At 41.3% G+C, this 17,939-nt stretch overlaps 1 protein-coding gene across 10 annotated transcripts in view; it reads right to left on the minus strand.

Moving 5' to 3' along the window:
* Window positions 1-17,939, minus strand: part of CHL1 (cell adhesion molecule L1 like) — a 141,161-nt gene that overhangs the window by 7,599 nt on the left and 115,623 nt on the right. For 8 of the 10 annotated variants that reach the window (XM_069811822.1, XM_069811819.1, XM_069811821.1 and 5 more), the window contains 10 exons: window positions 17,762-17,863; window positions 17,353-17,550; window positions 16,429-16,499; window positions 13,685-13,907; window positions 10,998-11,113; window positions 10,626-10,830; window positions 10,270-10,392; window positions 8,208-8,387; window positions 1,168-1,329; window positions 355-486 (listed from right to left, as the gene is read on the minus strand). In XM_069811822.1, coding sequence (XP_069667923.1) covers window positions 355-486; window positions 1,168-1,329; window positions 8,208-8,387; window positions 10,270-10,392; window positions 10,626-10,830; window positions 10,998-11,113; window positions 13,685-13,907; window positions 16,429-16,499; window positions 17,353-17,550; window positions 17,762-17,863 — 1,512 coding nt within the window. The remainder of the gene's footprint in view (window positions 1-354; window positions 487-1,167; window positions 1,330-8,207; window positions 8,388-10,269; window positions 10,393-10,625; window positions 10,831-10,997; window positions 11,114-13,684; window positions 13,908-16,428; window positions 16,500-17,352; window positions 17,551-17,761; window positions 17,864-17,939) is intronic. The other 2 variants (XM_069811827.1, XM_069811825.1) reach the window with 1 other exon arrangement.

The following is a 17,939-nucleotide window of genomic DNA, read 5'->3' on the forward strand; positions in this document are numbered from 1 at the left end:
TTAGTATGTCCAGTAGCAGTTATCAGGTGGAAAGTGAGCAGGTAGCCTGGCCAACGGCAGCTCAGAGGTGCAGCTGGTAAGGACCTCGACTCTACATCTGGATTAAATACTGGAAGATTCACCGAGCACTATCAAAGGCCTTAGCAAGATCTCTGACCAGCACGCAGCACTATCTCACCCAGAGAGCACAGCTTCACTTATATTCATTAGAATCCATTCTGCGGATATTTCTCAAAAGCTACAAATCCTAATTGGATGTTTCTGCTTGTGGCTTTGCAGCCTCCAGAGATAAAAGTCTGAAGGATGCTTGTTATTAACACGTGAACATAGCGAAAGGACAATAAATCCATTTACCTGAATATTTTCCTCCTTTATTTCTTCTGACAAAGCAAATAGTTAGCAGCAGTAGGGTGAGCAAAGCGATGGCACACATCAGTCCAATAAACCACCCCTGGGTGGAAATTCCATCGTAAATGCCAGCATAGGCTTTGCGAAACAGAAGAGGAGTAAAAGAGAAGAAAATTAATCAGAGGAAAGGGTCATCACCCTACTATAACATGCATACATAACACGTTCTTCACTGGATCCTAACTGAATTGGTCTATCACTACTTACTGTGTTCAACTTAAAGAACTGCAAGACAAAACTATGTCCAGAGCATGACATTTTTAGACTTAAGGGCAATGCGCAGTCTACAAGGCACAGTACAGACATTTTGGAAAGGTAATTCTGAGCGAGTAGTTGACTCAAAGGATTAATGCCAAATAGGAAAGCCGAACAGAGAATTGTTAAGCCTCTCATGCAAAAGCAGTTTTGCGAAAGAAATAGAGTTAAAAGTGCACCTGATACATGCAAACCGCTGGACTGGCACACTTAAAATGGATTATATCACAGCACTACCCTTTCAAAATCGCATAGGAGGGAAAACTGTTTTGTAAAGGTTTGTCATTGTTCCGGGCTATTGTGCATCAAGTAAAGCACAGGACTCAGCCAAGAACCACGGATGCGTTTATGCTCCCATGGGATTCAACTGCAAGGGTCAACTTCAAAATCACAGAACAAAATAATGACTTTGGTACACTTTCACTGCACAACGTAAGATGTAACCTCAACATTTATTTACATTCAAAATAAATCTTTATCACCTTGAAGGGTTTCATGTCTCACCTCTCCCCCTTGTCTCAATTACATCTTCAAAAATGCTATTGTTATCAACCCAATTCTTAGTCACTAGACGAACTGTATATTCAGTTCCAGGCTCAAGTGCCTCAATGGGGTGAAACTTTTGGGTGGGCTTTACTGCTTCTGAAATCTTGCCGATCCCTTTACCTATGGAATGTACATATTCAAGTCATATTAATTAATGGTATTCATTGAACAAAAGGCCTGTGAAATGCACAGTTACAAATAATGTAAATAACACACAAATATGACATACAAGGATTTTTAACATTTGTCATCAGGTAATCTGATTTTCAAAAGCAGGCAGTAAAGTAAAAAACATTCCCCCTATTTGATTTTTAATATTCCATCAGATAAAATAAACAGCAGACTGAAGTAATCCTGACGTTTATGAAGGGGTTGGTACATTTCCCAGGATGAAAGTTAATATTGATGGGGGATTATGAATCTGCTTTAACTAATGCGTGCTTAAAAAAATTACAACTTGAAAATGGGCTTGCTTTGTATAGATAATCTGGGGTTTGATGCTTCTCCCATTGAACTGAAGTCAGCAGGGAAGCACAGACAGCTTGTTATGTGGAAATGGATTCTTATATGTCTCTCAGAAAAAATTAACATTGGGATTTGTACTCATTTCTCTCCTGACAGTGATTTTCCATGTCCTTTTAAATACCACAATGCCTGCACAAAGCACTGTTTTAGATATAGCTGAAGTTTGCTTTTAAATTGATATTCAGGCATTTAAATGTTCCTGATGAGCTTAATATTTGATTAAGAGGTAGAAGAGAAGTTCCAGTAGCCCTAGTTTTAGAGCCTTTTCATTTGCAAAACACCTACTCTAATTTCTGTCTGTGTTAAGATTGCAGGGTATTAAAGCTTTTTTAAAACAGCATTTGTGGATCACAATAAAAAGGACATCTACAGAACTTAGCAATCACTGCCTGAACACGAAAAGCCCGTTCGCAGGAGCAAATGCAGAACTGCATGTGCCCTGGGGGATCTCTTTAGTCACCCAGTGGGCACAACTCGGGAGCGTGCCTGCCCTCGGTGGCAGGAGAGAGATTTTGGCGGCTGCACGTAATAAATACAACTCTTTAATTGTGTTCAGTTGCCTAATTTGCCTGCTTTATGCAAAGTCGTCTAAACTAAGGATTGAGCACACAGTATAATTTGAAAACTACTTGACCAATTAGCACTGACAGTAAAACAATGCTCGTTAATACTTAAACTAGTAAACAAGCAAAGCAAGAAGCTTTCAGAGATTAAGGCTTAGTTGACAGCTGAAGGAAAAAAAAAAAAGATTAGGATGAATCCAAGCACAATCAAAGCAGCAGTTCAAGATAAGTTTTCCAAGGCAACTATACATGTATTACAATAAGCAGTTAAATAAGTAGACCATTGGGACCCAGAGAGAGCACATACAGCTGAAATGTTGCTGATAATGAAGCACAGCTTATTAGCATAAATTAATCCGTCTATCAGTAGTTTTTGCTAAATGAAGTATGTGAAACTGAGTTCTAATTCTTAATCAAACTGCAAATTAAGCAACAGGATACCACAGGTATATTTTAATTACATGTTCTAAAATCAAGACATCAGAAAACCGTATTTAATGGAAACGCTATCCATAAAGTAACAAGTATGAATGTGAACCTTCAACCTGTTGTGTATTAAATACCGTATAACACTTATGCATGACACAATAACCACGTGGTCCAATTTGTACAAAACGCAAGTCTCCTTAGGAAGCATTTCTGCTGAATTCCTGGTAAGCAAAATGCTTAACCCTGAGCCCAGTGGTAGCCCACGGCTGCGGTCCGTTGTGCATCTCCTTAAACCAACGTAACCGGTCCGTACCTACCACCTATTTATTTCCAGCTCGTGCCAGCCTCTTCTTTTTGAACGGACGGCTCTTTACAGAAGCAGAAAGGGGGAACTGATATGGCTGAAAAACAACCCTTTTCTGCCAGGTTACTGCTCAGCTGTATCAGCCCCTCCGGCCCCACAGCGGGCAGCGCGGGGCTGGGACGCGCGTCCTGGACTGAGGGTTTGAGCCCAACCTGACCTGGGACTGGGGATTTACCACTGGCTCTCCAGGCTCTTTAACATCACCTATCCCAAAACACTAAACAAATTTTTTTCTTTAAAGCTCGGTACAGGTGTCCAGTGATGGGTGATTATGAGGTTTCTTTCCACGCGATTTCTTTCTGGTCTGTGTTACACACTCAATATAGTGTCTACAGAGGAGAAAGCATTGCTAAGTGGGGCAAGTTTGGTGGTTGGAATAGAAAAAGCAGTGTAGCATCCTGAAAAATAAAAGCAAAGATATACAGATAAGGAAAAGCTCAACAGACTGAAAGGTCAGTGAGCTGCAGAAATTAGCTTCAGAAAATTGAAAGCAGTTGGGTTAGGTTTTTAATCTACAATAAGGGAGAAGAAGCATTAGTAATAAAGGCATATCACCAGCACTTCTCATCTTCCCCCACTATTTATCAGCCATACCATGGGACTCGCATGAACATTAAACACTGAACTGCAATTTTACAATATTCCTACTGGGCTTCAAGATTTATGAGAACAACAGAACACACATTTTTTATAGAAGCTTATGGTATAAAGGGAAAAACAACATAACCTGCCCCCAAAGACTTACAAGAGTGCTAGTTCTCCAAAAGTTAGCACATCTGTTATAAAACATACTTATATAAAAAAGCTGGCAGTCTAATAGCTAAATACTAATTGTGGGCAACATCTTAATTTACAGCCATACCTGTCTAAATACATCTGCTCCAATAAATGGAAAGTTGAACTTTCATTAATTTTCCCCTGCTGCTTGGCTATTAAAAGTGTATAAATATGCATCACAAGTATCCCTCATCTTCTGGGCTTTTTTAGTGCGGGAGGTAATTCGTGCTTAATTGGGAATAATTTAAGCTATAGAGATTAGTAAGCCTGTTGTATGTAAAGTCTATTGAGAAGAATTCATAGGTGAATTAGTGATCATCTATTTGTACTGATTGTCATTTGTATGAGAAATCTGAGCTCGGACAAGAAGACAGGTTATAGTTTACTTCATCTCTTGCTGCCTCTTCTAAGCTCTCTGTGTTGGCTACACTGGGGCAGGCTGGTAGAAGAGGAAAAAGCAAAAAAAAAATAGCAAAGATAAACCGTTAATCACAAATCTGCTTCAAGTACTCCAAGACTGATATATTTAGCATATTATATTTAACACGCCTATTTTTCTTGCTCAAAATGATAGGGGTTTGAAACAGCGATATATCACATATTCCTTTTCGTGGTCCAGCCTGTGTGCAGCACCAGGGCTGGCAGAACGGTTCATTGCCCATCATTAGCAACAGGGTTTGATGGGCTATGGGTCCCCCGGCCAAAGAAAAAGCAGCAGAATGGAGTGGCATAAATGACAGAAAAAGAACTTTTTCATCAAGATTTCATCAGATTCTTTTGATTGTGAGCAAACAGGGCATATTTGGGGGGGGGGGGGGGGGGGGCGGTGCTGGTAACGATACCAGTGGTTACATATGGCTAAGGCAGCTGTATTTTTCCTTTTTCACTGTGCCTGTGGCAAAAGAGAACTAAACCCATATATTTTGTAACAAATGGTTAGTCTCCTCATCTTATGGCATGTCATGAAGGTTAGTACCCTCTGGCTAAGATTTTCAAAAAGCCTGTGGGAGTTATGTGCCAATTGCCATTGAAATGTAATGAAATGTAGTGAACTTCTGTTCTCTGGCTTCTCTGGAAAATAAAACTACAGTTGTACGGCTTCCTCTGGATGAATTTTTCATTAAGGCTTGAATTTCTGGACACACAGTAATCATTCTCAACATGTAATACATGTTTAGTAATCCTCGAGAAACACTGGTAACTAGATGAAAAGAGGCTTTGTGTTAAAAAAGGACTGCTACATTAAATTAATTTTTTTCACTTATGTGAGAACATTATTTTGTGTTACATTTCTGAGGTTAATGATCATTGGGAAATTGACATTGTCAAGGGGAAAATTAATTAGTTTGTAGGTCATTTAAGAAATACTGCCTGAAAATGAAAAATTGGAGATAAAACTCATTCTCCAAAGACAGCATACCTTCTTCTGTGGAATGAAACCAAGATGAAGCCACAAAAATGAAACTATTATTTATTTTGCAGTACAATGCCAATATACTTTTGCCCAGGTTTTTCACGATTGTCCACAGTATTTTATCAACAACAGATAAAAAATCTTTAGTTGTCGATCAGCGTTTCATACCTGTGTTATTTTGGCTATGTTTAAGATCTTTCATAAGAAAGAGGCCTTTCATTTCATTGACTTTGTATTAGCTGCCAGTGGCAGTGGTGTTGGGTCACGCAGCAAAGATTCTATAAACAAAAGATTTTATATCGCCTACTGCTATTTCTCACTAATTCCAGTGGGCCTGCGTTTAATCTTAGAGACAAATATTAAAGTGTGGTTTTCCTCTGTTAAGCAATTATATAGCACCAGCCCCTTCTGAGAGAGGCAGTGCTGCAGAGCAGAGCAGAGAGCTCGGTCTCCACCACTGCCAGACAAGCACAGAGAGTGGCACTGCTCCGCCGGAGAATGAAGAAATCCAGACGTGAGCGTGCGATGGTCTTTTCCTATCAGTATCCGCTCATTGACCTTTTGGTAAAGTGTCGCTAACTCAAAGCAATGTGTTACTCCTGATAAAAATCTGAATCTGAACGGTTCATTCACAGAGGAAGATGTTGCGGTTGTAGAGAAAGTGTATGATCTCCCCATTTATCTATCCAGGGAGTTATATTCATTTAATTGAGAGAAACTTTTTTACTAAATTCAGTCATTCATGCCACTGCAAACACATCTTCAGGAAATGGGTTGCACATAAATTGCAGGCTGGCAAAGTTATCATTTAAAGCACAACAATTTTCCCTACACAGACTTGGTTTTAGTGGTGATACATGCATACTCGTATATGTACATATTAAAAAAAGAGAATGACTTTTCTTTCTGATTCCAGACTATAGTAGCAGGGAGAACTGCAAATAAATGAAAGCAATAGCAGTGATGCAGATTGAGTATATCAATGATTAAATGTGAATGAATCCATAGCTTCCACCTTAACATCTCCACTTCCCTGGCAGAAAGTATAGTGAAATTCTGAAATACCCATGGCACAGCCTGCAAAGGCTATATTACAGCAGTGGAAGCTATTCAAAGTCTTAAAATGAACAATGAGAGCTTTATGTTTTTATTACTAAAACCAGAACATAGTGGATATAGAATCACTGAATCAAAACCCAAAGAAAGTTGGAGCGCTCTATCACGGAGTTTCATTTCAGGGGGCACCATGTTTTATATCTGTCATTTATGTGGGTCATTTTAAATTACAAACTTTGACTTTAAAAATCACTCCCTTTCTTCAAAAAGAGAGATTGTTTTAATTTTGAGCAATAGCCTTGCTTTCTATACCACAGCTTAAAACCCCAAGAAAGTCACTGAAGAGAGTCATTTTTTTTCAGCCTATCATGTTTAGTTGAAAAATATCCGAACAATTTAGCCAGCAAATAATGACACAAAACTCTAGCGGCATCTCAGTGACAGATGCAGTGTCCTAATTTGGGGTGGCTTGAGAACCAGCAAGGAGCACACATTAATTGCAGAACAGGACCCTTGCGGCTTTTATTAATTATACTACTCTGTTCTACAAGCATTTCACAAGAATCAGTTGTTGCCTCTGCTGAAACAAAATCTTAGGAAAGAAGAGAATGAGAACAAAATGAATGGCAAGATTATCATCCATTTAAGCATATCAGGCAGGGAAGCATTTCAAAAAACCTGACAAGGTTATTCAAAGAAGTTACAGACTTTCAAGTGGCCAAAACACATTATTCTCCCTGCCCAATGAAGGCCAGAAAAGGTAACTAATGAGGTGATATTGTGTATTTTTTAGCTCAGGGAAAGAAAAAAATAAAGGATCTTTTACTTTCCTTAATGAAGAATAAATTTTAAACCCTGCTGATAGATTCATAGTTACTACTACGTGAGTACCCGTATACTACAGTGAGACTGGAAGCTACAAGGCAGTTGAGAAGGAGTGTCCCTACTTGAGAAAGCGGATGATAGTTCATGGCTGGATCCTGAACTGGGACGTGATGAGTTTAAAGTACTTTTTACTTGTTTTACCAGTAACTGAAGAGATTCTGCAACTTAGAAGTCCAATAGGATGTTGTGCAACAAGGACCATTTTTCTCTTTTATATCAACATTGTTCCACACTGTTATCATCGCTAAAAATGATGAAGCCAGGACTCTTTTGCTTATCACATTCTCCTTCTCCTTCCCTGTGGTAAGCGCACAGCAATGGTTTCTGATTAATAGCAAGGACTTGTTCCTCAGTATTGTGGAGTTTTCAGACTTGCTGAGCACAGTACATTTTATTTCATTTCAGCTGAATGTGAAAGATGAGCTACCATATAGTGCTTGCAATTTTCCTTTAAATCACTGAACATCACTGAACATCAGTGGTTTAGGATAGGGTATAAGTGGCACACAAATGCTCACTTCCAGTCTCTGATAAAATAATAATAAAATAATGGATCAAATGCACTGCAGTCAACTTTATGTTCATCTGGATTTTCCGTGTCAAATACCTGCCCCTAATGTTTCTGGCAGTCCCGCGTCTTCATGCAAGGACAAAATTTGTTTTTATAATATTACTGAGGACAGATTATCTAGATCTTCAATTTTTTTCTTCATGACTAAATGCAATTCACTTATTCTAGTACGGCTTAAAGAGTTGATAGGTGGGAATAGAAACAGTGCTGTACAGCAAAATGAAACAGATAAGCGCTACATTTCTGAAGAGCTGCATGGCTACATTAAAAAGTTCATTGATTGTTCTCATGGAAAGAAAAACAAATTTACTTCTTCTAATTACAAAGGAAATGTCAAGCCTGGAATATTCTCAATAGATTTTTCCATTATTGTTAGAGCTTCTCCGCATAAAAACATATTGCCTATTAACTTACTCCCTTGAGCCATCGTTAGTCCTTCTTCTGTGACCGGCTTCCCACAGCCTTTGACTGTACAAGCCTTCACATAGAATTTGTACTTGGTACTGGAGCTGAGACCTGAAAGCCTCCAGCTGAGCGTGGAGCGGTTGGTTACGCTGACATCGTTCAGAGGTCCGATTTCATGCGTTTCGTTTACTGAAAGAGAAAAGGCAGTTGAATCAGATCCAGCAGCTAAAGGCTACGAACATGAAAAGTGTCATGAAGGCTCCTGCAAAGGAGGCACTCTGCAGTAAGTAGGAAGGATGAAGCCTGAATAAACGTATCTCACCTCCCTGCCAAGTATTTAAATGGGATTTATCTCGTCCATGTCAATCTCCCAATTACTCAGTGAGCTATTACTGTTCTTAAAAAGCTCTCTGATTCTAGATATGCATGTACTGAGTGGGAGGTAAAAATTACTGTCTCCTAGATCATTAAATATATATAAATTGCTTCTTGCTTTGCTTCCAAACATCTGCAAACTTTTGCAAGCAAGTTAACAGATGGTTGTCCTGCTTTGCTCCCCTCTGCCTTGGCAGAGCTGGCAGCTGAAGGAGGGGTTGCCACTCACAAACCACCTAAATAGATAGATCCACTCTCTGCCCATAGGCACCAAAACCAAAGGGAAGATTCAGCCCCCAGCCCCTGATTGCAAAGGCAACCGGGCAGGTCTGTTATCAGCAGCGTGGCCTGGTTTCAGCTAGGATAGAGTTAACTTTCTTCCTGATAGCTGGTACAGTTTTGGGTTCAGTATGAGAAGAATGTTGATAACACACGGATGTTTTCACTTGTTGCCAAGTAGTGTTTATACCAAGTCAAGGATTTTTCAGCTTCTCATGCCCAGGCAGCAAGAAGGCTGGAGGGGCACAAGAAGTTGGGAGGGGACACAGCCAGGGCAGCTGACCCAAACTGGCCAAAGGGGTATTCCATACCATGTGATGTCATGTCCAGTATATAAACCAGGGCAGGAGTTGGCCTGGGAGGGATCGCTGCTTGGGAACTGACTGGGCATTGGTCGGCAAGTGGTGAGCAATTGCATTGTGCATCACTTGTTTTGTATGTTCCAAACCTTTTATTAGTATTGTCATTTTATTATTGTTATTGTTATCATTATTAGTTTCTTCCTTTCTGTTCTATTAAACTGTTCTTATCTCAACCCACGAGTTTTACCTTTTTCCTCCTGATTCTCTCCCCCATCCCACTGGGTCAGGGGAAGTGAGTGGTGCTTAGTTGCTGGCTGGGGTTAAACCACAACACAGAGATAAGTGAAAATTACATGGGATGTTTTTTGTAAATAGGGCACAGTCTAATCCTGTTCCATCCTCAAAGTACATATAAAATACCCTGAATTGTCACCATGCCTCACAGCTGGTGTTGTGGTAGTCTGGGACCAATACTGGATCTTGCCTGAGGTTATCTGCTCAAAGTCTGTTCCCAGCTACTCAGTTCTTTCACAGACAAGAAAGAAAGAAATAGCCCTGGTATTTAGTTGTTTCTCAGTGTGATTGCTCAATAACATGACTCAGGTGGTAGTTGTCTGCATTTCTGCTGAGGCATTCTACAGGGAGGAGGTGCTCACTGACATAAAGTGGAGATCTGAACAAATGTGGCTAAAGTTCTCTCATTACAAATTATTTTGCATTGAATGACTTTCACTTCAGGAAAATGCACCTACAATTTATGGGTCTTCTTAACCACTACGTTAGGTATAATTTGCAAATATGAAATAATTGAATTAGTCTATAAATGTGGAATAGGGCCTGGCAGCAATGTGAGCTTACATCAGAAAACTGTATGGGAAACTTTTTGCTCTGGAAGATGACTTTAGCCTGCCCTCTAGCAGGCTGTGCACACATCGCAGATCAAAACACACCGTTCTGACGCTATGGTTGTTACAGGGATCTCAGAAACAGCCCTTCTCATCAGCCTCTGTTTTAAAGAACTGCACATATAAACCCTTTTTTTTGTTTTGTTTTTCTTTTTTTCTTTTTAACTAATAATGCTTAAATTCTAAAATCGAAGTAAAACAAGCACATACTTATCTGGTATTGCAAAATGTAGCCAGTAAGGTGGCCATTTGCTTTCTTGGGAAGTCCCCACGACAGAGTGACTGAGTCCTTGTCAAAGTTCAGGATCCTTAGAAAACGTGGTTGTTCGGGAACTGCAAGATACAGGGATTAGCTTTTAGAGAAGAAGATTGAACAGGTCTGTCTCGACATACACTTGTTAAATGAGGATATAGTTTAGCTCAACACCTACAGTTCCCATTTCTAGTGAAGAGTTTTATGAATATTGTAGATTTTACAATCACTTTAAATAAGGAAATCAACTCACCTTGTTACATGGACAATTTCTATTTATGCCCCTCCACCCCATATGCTCATTTTGTCTTACCTCCTTCTGGAGTTTCAAACACAACGGGGGAGCTTTCCGGGCCATCTCCTTTGGCGTTGTAAGCCAAAACAGTTAAGCGGAATTCACTGAAGGGCTCTAGACCAGGAATCATCCCATAGTTTCTGTCTCCTACAAATGTTAGGAAGTGTTTCTCTGGGTGATGCCTTTTTCCATCCAGCATGCTTTTTGTTTTCCACCAACTGACCTGCATCGAGATCGGTATTTCTATAGCAAATTATGTTGTATGGGGCTGAACGCGATATTGATTTCTGTCATCTTCCCAGAAATGGGAGATTGCAATCTATCCTTGATCTGGGATTCATTTAGTAGTTTATTCAACTATATACAAATATTTAAAGAGAAATTTGTAACCTTATAGCCTCTTAAATGTCCACGAACTCTGTCCCTTGGTATTCCAAACCAGAAGACTTTGACCAGCGTGCTGTTCACAATATCCACCGATACGCCGGAAGGAGCGGCATCTGGAACTGTAAAAACAAAAGTGCTGCATATTAAAGATACTTACAAAGGCTCGGTTTCATGCCATTCACAGCTACAGGGCTTGGCTTTCCAGCTCAAGCTGTGGCAGTTCATGCAGTCTTACTGCAGGCAAGAAAAAAGCCATTCCACCTGCATCCAGTGGGTGAAATGGGCCAATAAACATTATTTTGCCATATCAGGGCTTTCTGCTGGGGCTGGAATACAGGTGCACTGGGACATATGAATTTCTACATCAGTATTTATGATTTCCTGTTTCAAGTAATGCTTACAGCAGTGAGAAGAATAAAAAAAAAAAAGATTAGCACAGCACTCAAGAAGGCAATAATAAAGTTTTTTTTTTATAATCAATTTCATTTTACAACTAAGCTCATTAAACAGTAGGATTTTAATCACCACACAATACAGAGAGCTGTTATAGTGCCTGAAAAAAAGAGGCCTTGATCCATTGACAACTGAATTGCAAGGAGGATTTTCCACTGATAGATATAAAATTATATCCATCACAAACACACAAAGAAAATAAACACGCTGCGGGGTTTCTTTCTTTCTGTTCTCACTATTCACCACCGCTTCTGCCATACACTCCACAGGGGAGAGAAGGTGCATGACCAAACCTTCCCGTTGCCCACCTCTGGGTGCGCAGTGGGGATTCTCCCACCCGAACGGCTCCAAGACCATTCCCAGCACTGACACCTGATGCGGTGAAACGCCAGGAAGAACTCAGTAGGTTGTAAACATCCAACTGGTCCATTGCAGGTTGATAACGCAGGTCTCGGTGCACTCACTCAACAAGAGGAGTACTCCAGAGAGCCTACCTTAGGATTAGTGTCCCTCTGTAAGGCTGGTAACGTCTGTGGTTATCACAGCAACTTTACTGATGGTCCCATAATACCTACCATGGGTCAGGATACGATCTTCTGTGAGAAGCTGCAGCAAGTGGAGAGGTGGGAGCAGCAGCACCTATACTACTGCTGCTGGGGAAAGGCTCCTGCGGGACGTGGTGGGTTAAATCAAGGGCATGGCTGGCTGGTCCTTTTAATAAGCAGCAAAACACATGCTTGTCTTAGTTGGCTAATCCACTATAGACTTTTCAACTGCCATTCAAACTGTCAGTTCGTCTCATTCTTACGAAAACAACTTAAAGACTTCAGATTCTGCATGGGATGAAAACTGCCTGACTGTAACTAATAAAATTAATCTGCAGATCTGAAACACGGACCTTTCGCTGGCCCTCCTGGCCCCTCTTTGCCAACAGCTCCCAGCCCCTGCTGCTAAGCGTTTGCAAATGCAATAAGCATTTGTACTTGGGATCATGGAAGCTTGGCACCCCACGCTAGCTGGCCACCATGCTGTTTACTCCCTTGCTGATTTAAATCCTTAATTCCTACAAAAAAGATTCTTTTTTTTTGTGGTGGTGGTAGTGATTAACTGGGTTGCTTCCTAATGTGAGGCTTGGCATTTCTTTACTGCAACTGGATATATTTCCAGTCCTCCAAATATCATCTCTAGTCGTGCGGTAAACACCAAAAGGGGCAGGCTGCTGTTCAGAGATGTTGGGGTGACCTCAGCAGTGTGTGACCTCAGACATTATCCAGTGTCCCATGGACATAGCAGGGCTGCCACATCCTGCATGGCACCGGCATTAATTCTATTTGCAGGGCAATCCTCCTGCATGTTCACCTCTCCTAACGGGACATGATTATTAAAGCCCACCATGAAGCTGGAGCTCAAAGAGCATGTGCAAAGGGTGGTATCATATCCAGTTGCTGTGATTTCAGAGCGGCCCAGGGCACGTATTTTGTGAAAATGGGTGGCAAGGGGAGAAAGCCTCTTTGATCTGGCCTGGAGGATGCACTGTGGGCCAGGCAGAGTCCAAAATCAGATATGGGCAAGCGCTAAGACCCGGAGAGGGGGCTTGGAGCAGGAGTAGATCCAAAGCAAAGCCTTACAGTGGGGGAAGACTTCTCCAGAGACACAGGGAGGTCTGAGAGGCGGCTGTGCCACCCGGGAGCCACAGAAAGCTACTGGACAGGAACCCAGGCTGGAGAAGAGGACCTGTTCTTCAAGGACTCAACAGACAAGGTAGCACCCAGAATACATGGGAATGTGGCATCATCTATAAATTCACTTATAACGCCCAGTGCCTGATTGTACTTAATTGCCGGAGTGCTTCACTTCTGACAGTGTTAAAATGCTGAATCAAGCCCCAGACAAGCTAAAGATTTTTTTTTTCCCACCAAGCACACCACCATGACTGCTACACTTCATAGACTTCTTATGGACTGTGGCTGTCAAACAAGTATCCAGATTAAGCCAGCAACTGAGGTTAATGAAAGCACAAGTGACCTTTTCAAAAAAACCCTCAAATTCCAGCAAGTTGGCATCGACAGCACCCAGCATCAGTCGTATCTGCAGCTCATGTAGCCCGTCAGGCCAAGCACTGGCATTTCAGCAGTTTTGGCCATGGGCTGCCTAATCCATCACTCCACATCCGATCGTTTTGCATCGCAATAATTCCCCACGCAGCGTATTTTTACATGGAGGTTTCTGCTACTTACCGTCCTCTCCTGAATATCCGATGCTAACGTTTGGTTCAGGACCAGATCCTAAATTATTTACCGCTTGGACTTTGATCTCGTAAGGCACAAAGGTGGGAGTATTGCGCAGGGTCAGTGAATGCTTCTTCACCATCTCCTCGTTCCAGTCCGCCTCGACTCCCCGCTGCCGCCAGCTGACTTTGTACTCCAGCCCCGGCCCGTTCCTCTCCACAGGTTTCAATGGCTGCGGAAGAAGTTAAAAGAGATCTTGTCTGCCTTTGTTGCAGTAATCATGAAACAGCAGCTGAGGGGAGGGGGGAATAATTTTGGAGGGCGTGTTACAACATTGGGAGCGAAAGGGGGAAAAAATTAAGGTTTAGCTTTTCAGTCTTGTGTTAATTTTAAGACTACTGGAAGAAAAAGGTCATGACTTCAAGAGAAAGGTGGGTGAAAGGCAGAGAAACAGCTGGATTAAAAATAGATTAATTGCTAGTAAACGTATTTCTGCATACTACATACATCAGGTTTTGTTTTGCCACAGGTTTTCTTTGTTTTCTTGTGTGATGTAAAACCACATGCCTTTTAGCACAACTAAAATGCATATTTTGGCATAAGGCTGTGTGTGCTTTTTAGTACAGCTAAAATCTGCGTTTTACCTTAGAATTTTATGTAGCACAGCAAGTTGGGTCATTAAAATTTAGTTTTGTTCTAAGTACGCAGCAAATGCTTGAAACTATGCCTGGACATTTAATGTGCAACTGCTGCGCTATTCTTTCTTTCTGATCAGCTAAAGAATTCATCACAACATGGTTCCCATCTAAGTAACATTAATTTATAAAATATTAGAAGATGTAAAGCAATGGCTTGTCATGAGACATTCTCCAGATGAGTTTATTTCTCTGAAAATGTACTTCTTAAATTAATAAAGTTAACTGGTTACCTGTACTACTAAAAATGATGAAGGTTATTTCAGTCCACTGAAACAGCTGTGGGTATTTCCCACCACATAGACTACTTTTCGTAATATTTAAATTATATATTGTACATATTAAATATATAATAACTGATAGGTATCCAAACTGCACACAGAGGTCTGAAATGAAACAGCATTGACTTGCAAGTGCCAGCAGAAAGCGATGCCCCATTGATGCTCCTCATGCACGGGGGGACCTAGGACTGGGGGATCTGCAAAAATTCCCACTTATCTGCTCTGAGCGTACGAGGACCTTTGGGATGACTGGGGTGAAGGAGCCGGTAGACTGGGCAGCTTTCTAACAGGCACTGCAGGGAGAATCACCTCCATGGCAAAGGTCCCGGGGAACGGGATTTGCGAGAGAAGCTGAAGAAGTAAAAAATTCCTACTAAAAAATAACTTCTCGTTTTGAGTTAAATTGCAGCACTGCTTGACTTATTTTGATCTCCCTTAATGCTGCAAATCCTTGGCTGAAAAGCTAGTTGCTAATGCTCATCTGCTTTCTTAATCCAAAGTAGGCAGATTAACATCATTTTGCAGCCTTTGTCTGCCAGAAATAGCATGTTCAGTGCCTAGCATTTCCTCTGAAAAGCATATAGGAAACACCATAAATAAATGAATATCCTGTTTACGACATTTAAATGATTCAACAAGATTTAACAAAGCCTGTCCATCCCATTCTCTCCCTTCAGTCTCAGTTTTCACTTCTACTTTTGCCCTGTCTGAGCAGTGGATTACAGGCTTCCCGGCGAGGAGAAGTGCTCATTCTCTGTTCAACAAAGCGTTGGTCATAGGAGCATTTCCCAGCCCTGCTGGTTACTACCACTCTCCATTTCTTCTGAGAGGCAGGATGGTCTTCCCTGACCCTGGGCTATGTCGTACAGCAAAAATCCCCGTTCAAGTCCAAGCCAATAGACCTAGAGGGCCATCTCCTTTTGGTGTAATTATAGCCTAAACCATGAATTCACGCTGGGGAAACATTTATTGTTCTTTGCTGCAAGCGGCAGATTGAGAAGTAAATCTCATGTAAATTGTGTTTAATTCCAGCCACAAAAAAATTATGCTTCTTTCCACAGTTGTTGAAATTTGTGTTAAATGATGGAATATATATCTCTCTCAGCTGTTGGTACAGAAGCTATAAGCTTAAAAGCCAGGGAATTTGAAGACTGGAAACCATCCTCAAGACTTTGACACACATGCTTAGGAGCTTTATCTACACTCCTTTAGTTCTTGATGTAAAAATTCAAGCTCATGTTCTCTTGGCCAAGTGATTTGCATCATTTTTAAAGTTCCGGGCTGGAAGGGCAGAAGCTCTGCGCAACCCATCCCCTGCCTGGAGCTGACTGCTCCCCTGCGGGGCAGGGTAAGACCACAATTATTTTAAGCACTTTCTTGTATGCAAGATGCATAGCAGAAGAGCATACTCTGCGGAAGTCTTACTGTGCTTTACAGGACTTTCGTATTTCTTAAAAACCCGCCAAGTTAGATGTAAAAAATTCTCTTTTGAAAAAAAAATGAAACTAAGAGAGGAAATCCGGAACGCATTTAAGTCAATAACAACTTTACCTTTGATTTCAGGAGCATCAAGGATCCTACCTATGGAATTTGCTAATATTTCCTAAAAAACAGGGTATAGGGGAAGGGGAGATAAAGTCAAGGGATCCGTTATTTCTTTTTTAATGTAATTATATTAAAACAACATCCTGATAAATTCCATGCTGCTTTAGAAACTGCTGCTTGAAAGGAGAACCTGTTTCCGATATTGTAGCACTGACAGACACGTTTGCCTTACCTCCCATTTCATCACCATTTCATTTGGTTCAGAAGCTTCAACTCGGATGTTTTCTGGGTTCTTGTCTGGAGCTGGAACCACACAGGTGATAAGGTTAGCTCACATATCCTGGGTTTTATTTGCATTTATTATTTAAATGCAAAAAAAAGATGCAAAAAACTTTTCTTATTTCTGTATTACTGAGAGTGGAAGACACCTAAACAAAAAACGTTCATGAGATTAATTACTTGGATCAGCAAAGCTGCTGTGACCAAAACACATTGTTTATGCAGTTTTGATTCCTAAGTGCCCTTGCTGGTTGGAGCCACCAGCTAACATGAAACTGTGACTTTTGGATTTCAAAGCACCAGATGTAGGGGGATTATGAGGAAGAGATTTCTCTCCCTATGGGGATAGTAAACAGAAGGTGTATCATTAGTGGGACGCACAGAGCTGAAAAGCTGAAGAAGGACCTGAAATTGAAGTAAAGGGGAAAAAAAAGGAAGAAAAATGCCAAGGAATGCAAATACCGTACTGAACAGTTGGCCTCTGAAATGACTTTCAGGGACACAACATTTTCTGTCACAGTGAGAAATGCACTGCGAATGGAGATTTTTGACAAGGTTAGCGCTGCTGAAGGGCTCCCCATAAACCCTGATCTTCTCCAGCAACTGCTTGTCCACCAAGAGCTGCAACGGGCTTTAAAGGTGCAAAATCAGCAGAGCTCTGGAAAGCGGCGTGTCAGACTTACCCTGGTAGGAACCAGCCTTCTAACCACAGCAGCCTAGACCCCTTCCTTTGGCATCCCTGGGCTGCCACTGAGCAGCGAGAGCAGCACAAGTCCCCCTGATTTCTTTACACCCCTCAGAAGCACAGGGGGACACTGATATTCCCAGCAAAACACTAAAAATACAGATATTCAGAAAACTTGATGGCAGCATTTACCAGCCGGAGGTGTCGCATAGCGCAGTGATGGTTTGCTAGGCTGGCTCCTTCCGACGGCGTTCACAGATACGACACGAAACTGGTAATTCATATACGGGGCCAGTGACAAAAGGGTTGTGGTGTCATTCCCCGGGGTTCGGGTTAGCTCCTGCCACCTCCCTGGCTCCCACCGGTTCTCTTCAAACTCTATAATCGACTCTGAGGCGGAAAAGAAACAAAACAAAAGAAAAAAAGGCAAAGCCTGTATAAATGGCTTATAAATAGCAAGGATGGAAATGAACTTACAACAAATTAACTGTCATAGTAAAACCGATTAAGTATGGCTGTGAGCATGGTTTGTTTCTTCTAACAGCCATGACATGCCGTAACACTAAACAGTGCAAGATGATGCTACTAAAATCCTTCATACCATTAATAGGGCTGTTGTGATTGGCCCCAGCTTTCCAAGATAGTCGAACACTTCGGTTTTGATTTTCTGAGAGCTGAAGGTCTTCTGGAGGATCAGGAACATCTGAGAAATAAAGAAGAAGTGTCAAGAGCACAGCAAGCTATTTCTGTTTGTCTTGGCATTTTCCGAAGGAAACAGC

Source organism: Haliaeetus albicilla, chromosome 24 (assembly GCF_947461875.1).
Source record: "Haliaeetus albicilla chromosome 24, bHalAlb1.1, whole genome shotgun sequence".
Classification (NCBI taxonomy): Eukaryota; Metazoa; Chordata; class Aves; order Accipitriformes; family Accipitridae; genus Haliaeetus; species Haliaeetus albicilla.